The 11,432-nt window shown below is 34.1% G+C and overlaps 1 protein-coding gene across 1 annotated transcript; it reads left to right on the top strand.

Annotated features, from left to right (window-relative positions):
* Positions 1-262: 262 nt before the first annotated feature.
* On the top strand, positions 263-11,180 carry LOC115444645 (transcription elongation factor B polypeptide 3). Its single transcript, XM_030170503.2, is given in 12 exon segments — positions 263-439; positions 825-1,023; positions 1,934-2,073; positions 2,565-3,609; positions 3,774-3,880; positions 3,969-4,144; positions 4,345-4,433; positions 4,825-4,833; positions 4,836-5,023; positions 5,523-5,672; positions 9,988-10,136; positions 10,138-11,180. Coding segments are annotated over 12 exon segments (2,373 nt in total). The 5' UTR covers positions 263-367; the 3' UTR covers positions 10,187-11,180.
* The last annotated feature ends 252 nt before the right edge of the window (positions 11,181-11,432 follow it).

Here is an 11,432-nt window from a genome sequence, read left to right on the forward strand (position 1 = left end):
CTAATAATGCTACGTTATTTTATACATTTTTAACGAAAATGTTGTAATCGTTTCTAGAGCACGCCGCTATTCAGTTCGGCCATGACAACAGTACCGGCTAACGGCTAAAGGGTCAGCTACGCTTCACCATTTCTAAAATTAAATATCCCATTTATTATCCACGCGTTGGTATTCTAAATCGTTTATCGATCTAAATATCGAGTGTGTCTTAGTGATGTTTCAATTCCGATGGTTCAATACATTGAAAATAATAATTCACATGAACATCCCTATTGTACTTATGACAAAAATGGTGCCCGTTTACCAGCTGGCACTTATTGTCTGATGATAAAAAATCATCTCTACAATTTAATAATACACACCTGGAATGGCGACTGTGCTTGATTCAATTAAACGTTATCAGCATATTATAGAAAGTAATTCAGACGACGAACATAAAGTAAGTACATATTTCAGCGATAGAAACCAAATCACTAGGTGCTGACATTTTTCTCCAAAAAATGCATATGTGCTGAATAAAATATATTAATTTGATGATGAAGGAAGCCTCTTTTTGAGGAAGACACACACATACTATGACAACGTGTTCTCAAGCTACCTCTTGAATAAAATTGTTTACTAAAGGTGTGATGTGTATAAAATAACCATATGTGTAATAGACTGTAAGTAATAATCGTGTATAAGTTTCATAAAATTACATTATAGGCTTTGTAAACCGTAGCCCAAAACTTATTAATTTTGATCTGAATACGACAGAGTGCAACTTAAGAAAACAAGAATCAAGTTTACCAGCAATCTATCTATAAACAAAAACTTTTTTTCAGATTTTAAAATGCATAAACAGATTATATCATTTGGCCGTAACAGTTCAACACTTACAAGATACAGGTGTGGGACGGACAATAAATGCCCTACGAAAAGACCCTGGAGCAGTGGGCCCTGCAGCTCGCTCTCTTGTTCAGAAATGGAAGGAGATGGTGGAAGCAGACGAGAGTGACGAGGATGGACATCAATATCATGAAAGTTGGTACAAATATATCTAGTTAATAATTATATTAATAACAATCTTGTTTAGTTGCTTGTGATTCATAGCATAATTAAGAATACGGTGACATATAAGTACTTGCCTAAAAACAGAGGTAATATGTCAATATACTTTGACATGAAGACATCCATATCAACATAACCACTTATATAAACAATGGTAGGTTGTTTAAAATTATTTGTATATGAGTTGTCATATATTTACATTTACAAAGAAAGTGTTGAGGTTACCTAATTTCTTTAATTGATGTTGAAATTATGTTGAATGACCTAGAAATTTATGCATTTTTAAACCAATCTTGAGTATGTCATGTGGCCAATGTTTATATATTGCATACAAAACCAAAAGTTTTATTATTTTGACAAAATTTTATTTCTGTTCATTATATTTTGACCTTGGAATAAGAACATTTTAAATAAAGAACTTATACTATAGAGTATCGTATGGGAATCATATTTATGCCAGTCAACATGTTCTTTTGTTTACTTTTACCAAAGACGATATAAAAGGCACAGGGCGCCTTCATAAAACATTCAAATTAGGCTCAATAAAAAACTTGCTGTATACTTTTCTGGGATTAAAAGTTAGAAAGCAACTTTAATATGCCAACCAAACTCAATCACTATGGTAATCCACACTGCCAATTATACCAGGACATCAGCACCATGTAACGATAAAAAAAATGCTAACTATTCAACCTAATTCCTAGAAAAAAATAGTAGTCTTACACTAATTAAGGACATATGTGCTCAATTTCATAAAGGCAACTGTTTATACAGGAAAACCCACAGTAAAAATTCCTGTATAAAACATATGAACTAACAATATATAGATTGAAAACTTTTGGTTTCTGGTGCACACTTTTAATTGTATTTTTTTTTTTTATAGCATCAACACATAACGGCCATGGCAGCGGAAGAGAATCAGATGATAATGGAAGGCAGGATTTAAGATCCAGTAACACTAATTCTACCTCTAAAATGAATGGTACTAACAGTGGAGCGAAGAGGGAATATCAGAGTAGCGAGGTATGTGGTAGTCATACTAATATTATAGATGAGAATGTTAGTGATCATACTTAAATGTTATTTGTTTAATGCTGAAGGGATTTAAATTAAACTTAGCATCCATGATAATTAATTTGCTTGTTTACAAAAAAAGTTACGTATACAAAGAAATTTTAGTGTCTCATATACTTATTTTTGAGGTAATGTCTATAATTTTAAAACCCTATTTTTTTATAACATACAAAATGCGAATTCCATATAGATAGATATTTTTAAACAAAAACCTCTCCATAACCACACACCACAAAATGATTACATTTGTAAAATAATACAAATAGTAGACAGAAAGTACATTACCCAAGGTTACATTTTACTGTTAAGGTATGGTAGAGTGGGGTTTAAAGGTACAATTTAATAATATTGCCTCAAAACTATTTAACGTAAAGGTCCTGGAAAAATTTATTACATTTATGAATGAATATATTATAATAAATATTTATTATACTTTTTAGGATGAAGAGTCTAATGCAAAAAGGTCAAAATATTCGTATGATGACCATAACAAAAAAAGTAGTAAATCTAGAAAAGAAGAACCTGTGAAATTAAGAAAAGATGATTCTGTTAAATCGTCAAGAAGAGAACCAGAATATGACAGTCATGAATCAGATGCTTCAGATTCTGACCAGAGTAATTCTTCAGAGTCTTCTGTTGAATACAGCAAAAATAAAAAGCCGGATAACAAGGAGTCATCAAGTAATCACAAATCGTCATCTAAACACTCCTCCCACAATAATCATGTTACCGAAAAAAGGGACTCTTCTAGCTCCAAAAAATCGAGCCAAAAAGAAAGATACTCTGAACATCACAGTTCAAGCAGCAAAGAGAGACATTCTTCTGAAAAATCATCAAGTAAAGAGAAGTCTCACAGACACGACAAAGAGAGTTCACACAAACACAAGAGTTCTGATGATAATAAAGATTCAATACCTGACAAGAAACAAAAATCCGATCATAAATTAAGTAGTAAGGAATCTAAAACTTCAAGTAAACATAGTAAGTTAGATGATAATAAATCGCATAAACATGACTCCAGTGACAAACATAAAAGTAGTTCAGAAAAGCATATAAGCAAATCTGACAAACACAGGAGTTCAAGCCAATTACAAAATACTGACAAGGAAAAGCATAAACAACCAGAGCCAGAAGTAACTAAACATAAATCAAAGGATAGTCATAGCAGTAGTTCCAAGGAGAAACATAGTTCCTCTAATAAGGAAAAATCAAAAGACAAAAATAATTCAAGTAGAGATAAGTCCAGCAGTCACAATAGTGACAAACATTCATCATCAAGTCACAGTAAATCAAGTAGTAGTGAACATAAAAGCAAATCTGAGAAACATGAAATTAAAAGTAGTGAAAAGAAATCTAGAAGTAAGTCTAGTTCATCGTCAGAACATAAAACTGTCAAATCCAACAGTAAGGCGCAGGAAGATGTACCAAAGAAAAAGGATAATGAAAATCATGAAGACAGTGACGATGGAATCGATTGTGGTTCAGGTATGCGCTAAACACTTAACACTAAATATGAAATCGCACGATAATCTGAAGGTATGCATTTCGGAGCCACTTGCTTAGTGCCTGTTAGTATGTGCTAAGATGAGAGCACCATTATAATTTTTTAAACATTATGGTAAATACTAATAATACTTCTATAATTACAGGTGCCAGTTTCGCTGAGGCTCTTGGCATGATAAGCCCTGCAAAACCCAAAAAGAAATTACCGCATATTAAAGATATACAATCACCCAATAGTTCATTTACTAATGATGTAAGTTAATATAACATTTTATATAACCCTGAGATGTTTTGATTATGTCTTATTATGTATATATGTATGTCCTAATTATGTGTTATAGTTGAGTCCAGCTGCCCTATTAGCGCCTACAGCCAAATTAGCCCCTCTACCAGCATTAGAGATTACTGCTTTGCCAGAAATTTCACCCAATTACCGACCAAGGCCGCCTCCAAAGGCCCTAATGCATTTCACGGATGATGAAGCTCTAAATGCGGGCATATCTTCCAAAAACCAAAGGTATTACCAGGCTTTTATTCATCGTTTGTATCTAATGTATTGCAAAGATATTCAATAACAATAGAAACATGTATTACAATTTTAAAATTACTGAATGATTGATTTGTTAATTTATATTTTGGTGTTCTAAATTTCGTATTTTCATATAAATCAAATCACAGATTGGACAATTTATTTATTATGTATATCTATCGTTCCAGAACCAAAGTTTACTCGGGAAATAAAGTGATTGGAAAAATACCATCACTTTACGAAATGTGCGTTCACATACTTCAGGAACATATAGACGGTGAGTATTTATTTCGAGGATTTGTGATAGCTTTATCTGTCATTTTCATATATAATTCTTTTGGTCACTAATGCCTGAACGGGTCCTGGATCATAGAATATCAGTGGTTTATAGACAATTTAAGTTTCATAAACTAAACACTTAAATGTCATGAGATTAGTGTTTGTGTTTTTTTAAGGTACGTAAAACATTGCGGAATCCAGAAAAATATATTTTTTCATTATAGTACCTATATATTATAGACATATAATACACACCTACAAAATTCTTATCAAATAAAAATATTATTTCATGAATACAATATTACCGCAAAAAGCAGGATGTACAAATAAACTATTATTCAGCCACAAAAAAATATATTGTTTAATAATTTTATCATTTATCATTGAAGCTCTCGAATTCACGGTGGGGTGCCATACAATATTTTAAAGCCAGTGGTAGACAGAGCAACACCGGAACAGCTGTTCACGCTGGAGCATTATAATCCGTACCTAATGGAGGACACCGATCACCTCTGGCAAAGGTTCTGCGAGAAAAGTTTCAGGAACAAACAACGACGTGAAATGGAGTCCTGGAGAGAAATGTATCTGGTACGAGCTAAATCTTATAATTACTAAAAATGAACTTTATCAATGAAAACCATTCCACTAACAGCCCTACTACAATGGCGAATTGCGAGCAATTTCAAAGCGAGGTGGGAGCGAGCTCGCCGTGAAGTCACAGCCTTCAGCCCACATAAAAAAATGCATGTTAAGAAATAAAAGAATTTATTTGTATACAGGTTGTCCTGTCCTGTCCAAATAACATGAAATAAAGTCTCCAGTTAGAGATTTTTTAGAGAAACTAACATCATTACAGCTCAAGATATATGTTTTACAATTTTTGTTTTCCACTTTTAATAACTTTAGTATTTTTCACTAAACTGAGAGTATCGTAACATTTTAAGCCGTTGCCACGACTATAACTTTTGAGTTACAAGAGTGTAAAACACAACATTACCTGAGCAAGTAATGTAGTAAACTTAGCTATCTAACCATCTCTATCTGACAATATACTTTTAAGTTATAGGACTGAACTATATTTTTACAGAGATGCCAAGAAGAACAAGAACACAGATTGAAAGCTCTAACAGCCAACATTAAGATAACACAGGAAGCGAAAAAAGCTCCAATCAAACAGACAAAAATGGCTTATGTGGATACTGTTGTGAAGCCCCCACGCAATATTGCTAGAAAACAAGTAAGTAAGAAAGGCATTTTATATTATTTGGTCTTAAAACTACATAAAGTGGTTTTTTGGTAAACCGGCTTAATAAAAGAAAGAAAAGTGTTTATTACTACAAAATAGAACCCAAACGCTATAAAATGGAAAAAAAAATACGGACACGGTCAAACAGCAAAGTTACCCCACTGCACCTGATGGTAAGTGAAGTGGGGTCGAATAGAATGTCGACTGACGAGAGATGATTTCACCTCGGTAGTCGAAACAATTATGCAGGCCAGTTGGAACCGGATATACACAGACTGCCCGGAACGCGACACACTTGCGTGGCCCACTATGGCGGCTTTTAAGATCTTTACGGTGGTCGCTATCCGGACGAATATAAAATACATATATCCTACCACCAGCAAACAATAATATAATCGTTAAAAAAATATGTTGTCAAAATTATCTCATTTTTTCACACCAAATCAAAAATAATACAATATTAGTCGTTATTTCGAAAACTTCAACTTATATCCTTTATTTCATTATTCTTTTGAAATCGCGTACGATTCATATTTATACGTAGTATAAAGAGATAAAATGATCTATTTTTCCAGAAGCGTCGAAAACGGAAACGGAAATTGTTTACGAAGCTATTATTTCCGAAAATACATATTTAGGATATTACCTGTGTTAGACTCCAAATATTTAGGTAAATAATTAGATGGAAACTTAAAGAACACAACAGTTATGGGTACTCGGATTTATTATTTTAAAACTGTTTAAAAATATAGTGGTTCTTCAAAATTGATTCATCAAACCCTTCTCTAATCATAATAAAATCAATCTCAGGAACACTTGTACAAACGATTATTTGCTCACGGTAGATATACGTTAGCTACTTACGTAATTATATTATGTTTTATCTTTTAAGGTATTTGTAACCGTAACTCGAATTTTTGCGTAATCTTATAGACTAAGTTATGGTTTCGCTTAAGTATTTTTTGTGTGGATATTTGAACATCGCCCCTTGAGCATACTTGAAATTAAAATGCGCTTGCGTGAACATTGGGTGCGAGTAGTCTTCGAATAATAAACCGAGTAACGATAGTTAAATTAAACTCAAATGTATTAGTCCATTGAAAAGTTACATTTGGGGTTGCGTTTTTTAGAGGACGCAATTTTATTTTTTTGAAGTGTAGTGTCAGTGTAAAGCTAAAACCAAGTTTGTGGGGTCGCCACCCTTGTCCCAAGACCGCCATCTTGAAAATAGGGGTTGAAATGGTTTTTACGATGTATCTCTTAAACTATTTATCTGACAAAAAAATGTATAAACATTTTTTGTTGCAAATTAAATTCTCTACAACTTTGGTTCAGTAACTTTTTGTCGTAGAACTATAAATAAAAAAGTTATAAGCGAAAATGTTAAGAAATTCAATGTTAAGCAATGTCCCTTGCAACGTCATCAGAACGTGTTTTTATAAGGTTCATAATACTTTTTTTTGTACTCTCATTAATACCCAAATACCCAAGGGACCATTAGGGAACAAAAGAACATCTGCCTGCTATTATTATTATTATTTCTAACCTCTCTTATTGTAAGAATAGCTGATAATATTGTGTTGAAGTTGTCGTTCAACTTATATCTTTTAGTTGTGCTACATATTTCTGTACGTGCGGATGTATTTTATTCTGTTTTTAATTGTGAAGACGATTTCGAATGATTTTAGATACTTTTTTTTTATTAGCATTTTGACTTTTTAAGTGTGCTTTTTTATTATTCCACCATGAGTCATTGTTTTATTTGTTAAAAAACCTTTAGGTGAAAATAAAATAAGAACTGTGAAGGCAAAATATGTAAAAACTTTAATAGAGCGAGCTGTAGCAAAAAATTATGAGATTAATGAACAATTTTTACGAACTATTTCGGAAGTTACTGTACATATTGCGTGTTATTGTTATTACGTGGACAATCGAACCGATAGTTTAGCGTCAGTTTCAGAAGCTCCAGAGCCAAACTTTGATTTTGTGAACAATTGCTTCATCTGTGCCAAAGCGATTCAGGATCCAAGTAATTCGCGTACAAACCGACAACCGCGGGTTTGTGTTGTACGTAATGAGAGTACAAAAAAAAGTATTATGAACCTTATAAACACACGTTCTGATGACGTTGCAATGGACATTTCTTAACATTGAATTTCTTAACATTTTCGCTTATAACTTTTTTATAGTTCTACGACCAAAAGTTACTGGACCAAAGTTTTAGAGAATTTAATTTGCAACAAAAATGTTTATACATTTTTGTCAGATAAATAGTTTAAGAGATACATCGTAAAACCATTTCAACCCCTATTTTCAAGATGGCGGCCGTGGGACAAGGGTGGCGATCACACAAACTTGGTTTTAGCTTTATACTGACCACCCTACACTTCAAAAAAATAAAATTGCGTCCTCTAAAAAACGCAAGGTAAGGCCTAAAAATGTAACATTTCAATGGACTATATGTAAATTGGCAGTTTACGACGTATAGTATTGTCAAACAATTTATGGGGGATAGAGGCAAGGAGAACCATCTTGTGTGTGGAAAAGTGTCCATGGAAAAGCATCGAATTATGGTGCCACCATGATAGTCCCTAACCTTATTGTACACCCTACACCGGTATACCAACTAATACCAAGCAAAGCTCGCGGTGGCCTCCCTCGGCGTATACTGGACGGCCCCTGGATTTCTTGTTGCCCCAAGCAGCTCGGAATCGTCCTGCGCGATACCGCCTTGCGGCCCCTTTATAAGCTAGAGTTCAAATTCCCCAAACTTTAAAAGACAACTTTGGCGACTACGAGAAGGGTAAACTGACCATCCACATTGTCGTACATCTCAGAGGCGCTAAAATTTGAGTGAACAGCTCCCCACTGCTCCCCCGCGACTCTCTATAAGCCCTATTTAGTCGCCTCTTAGGTACGATAGACGGGATGCGGTGGCAGATTCTCTAGATGCCTCCAGAACGCAGAGAACGAGGCGCCGGTAAGTCGTCCACCGAGCGCCTCCTTCGTCTTCTGGCTGCCGACGGGATCATTCTGCTCATGACCCCGATCAGCGATCTTCTTCCGCAAGATGAACCATTCGCAGGGAGGTCATCGCTCGCCGTGACCTTCAGCCGCCGACCATGGTGAACACCATAGGCGGCTGCAAAATCTACGAGACCTGACCACGGCTGTTATAAGGTCGCTGCGTTTTAGATCTCAGGCCGGACACGCCTGACGAGTGCGGTTGATAAAAATAAATGAAAGTCTGTAATTGAAAACAGTCCAGATCCTTTATTTTTCAACATCCATGAGCTGTCATAGATAGTAAATATACCACGTTAGAGAATTTAATATTATTCAGCATTTTTATCGCATTCCTCATTTCACTGAGTGTAAGATAGTGTTCTTTGCCTCTACCCGCCATAAAAAATTATAGAAAAATATAAACATTTGTAATATTTATTTACTTACTCAAATTATACCTAGGTACATAATAAAATTACTGTGCGTAATTCCTTATTATTCATGCTTGAAGGTACTGATTAATATTAGCTGTTTTTATAATAAATTCTTACCACCGCGATATTTCTTTTATTTGTTTAAAAACACTTTTTAATTTGTAAATACTTGTAAAGAACCTTTTTTGTAGGAGACAAAATTACTGCTTTAAATTTTAAAAATAACTTCAAGTAAAACCAAAAATCCTATTAAAATTGTGACTTTATTGTTGTGTAGTATTTATAATATTTATTAAATGCAACATAGCAGTTTTTGCAATAATAAGTTTTTGGATGATGATGTCATAAACCAGGCTGAATATAGTTCGAACTCGACCAAGCTATTAATCTCTTTCATTAATTCTGTTTAAATCCTTACTAAGAAAAGCATTGGAATATTAAATATAAACAACTGAGAAATGGTCTATGACTATGTACTAATCTAGTCAACATTTCCTGTATCGTATTTATAACTTTTCGCAAGATGGCAGACGTTAGTCCCGGTTTTAGCCACGTTCATAACGATCCTCCATCGTCAATCGTCGACCTATAATCGCCAGAGGTACCACCCTCGAAGCTGATTTTTATTTAAGCTACATTATAATATAAAAAACAACAAACAACCGTATTCAATGAATTTTGAGCAAAACACTAACACACACTATTGTATGTGTTAGTGTTTTAATATAATAAATGATTTCATGAGTCTTCCCAGTCACAACGATATCTTGCAAATTCAATTATTGTACCAAGACAAATATCTGTTTCAGGTCAGAACTTATTATATGTCACTATCCGTTTATTTATGATGATGTATTTATTTAAAGGCGCTGCACGGCACTGCGCACGCGTCGACAGCGAGTCCGGCCGCCAGGGTGGCGTCGCTCGCGTCTGCGCCGAACGTGGCGCGTGCGGGCTCGGTCCGCCCGCCGCCGCCTGTCACTACATCGTCCTCTTCTGCCCACAAGCCCAAAAAGCTCTCTAATGCAAAAAGCGCTGCAATTCATGCGAGGGCGCAAACGATGATGATTCTGTTACCACTAATTTAGTCATTAATTGTGATGTTTATGAGGCGTGCACGCCATTTTGAGGACCGCACCAAATTTAAAATCTTTTCTGCCTGAATAGGGTAGTCGGCTTTAATTATTTTCCTTTGATCTAAAATTTACGCAATACATACCTAACACAAAGAAGAAGCCCATTAAAAATAAAAAGATACAGAGTTTTAAAACAAATGAAAGTGGAAACTCAAATAACAGAAAAGAGATAATAGACAGGTGTGACAATGCAGATTGTAATCATGCGGGCGTAAGAAAGAAATACCCATACCGCGAGCCAACTTTTATGTATTGCAATATTTGACATATGAATCTCTACCTCATTTGCTAATAGTTTTGATACTATATTCAGTTTTTTTTTTTTTTGTTTACTATCTACTGCGTGTAAAATAATCTACAAAATGACATTTAGACTCAGTAACTACCCTATTATCTCATTTATAACCATAGCCATACCGCCATTAGTGTACGTGTAGTGTGTTGGGGTTACGGACTTGATTCGTACTTCCGGATAGATTTAAAAAAATTACGGTTAAAGAAACTTTATTATCTCATAAGAATTCGATTCACTTACATGAGATACAAACAAAATAAAATAAGTTGAAAAATTAAGGCTCAAATTGGCGTACTCGTCTAGTAATTAGAATAGGTAGGTGATTACTTTCCACATTGAATGAAATATCTACAAATTGTTGGAAATACATGACTGATTGAAATAATCGAAACTAAATTATAGCTCATTTCATCCACGAAGACGAACCTCACCATTTTATGAGCGTAGTGTGCGTGACGCGTGTGCACTCACGCAGCCACGCTGCTCACACACACTGTAAGCGAGTAATAAAAGTAGGTGAGCGCGTTTTCGTGGAGGAAATTTTCTATATTATATTGTATACTTTTACAATAATGATATTTAAATACTATACACATCTCACAAAAGGCAAGATTTAATGTGAAAATAATAATATACTTTCATAAATTTTAATTTTATTTATTTATTACCTCATTGATTATTATATTTCTTTGATATTTTGTCAATATATTTTTTTGTATTTATATAAACTATGTTATGTAATTTATAACTATCCTTTTCAACCAATATTTCTAAGTCAATTGGTCGCACTCTTCCTTTTAACTGGAAAAAGTAAATCGATAGTTCACAATAGGGTACCGGACTCATTTTTGTTCTTTACTTTTATCAAATATTTACATAA

The sequence above is a fragment of the Manduca sexta genome, unplaced genomic scaffold (genome assembly GCF_014839805.1).
Source record: "Manduca sexta isolate Smith_Timp_Sample1 unplaced genomic scaffold, JHU_Msex_v1.0 HiC_scaffold_2325, whole genome shotgun sequence".
NCBI lineage: Eukaryota > Metazoa > Arthropoda > Insecta > Lepidoptera > Sphingidae > Manduca > Manduca sexta.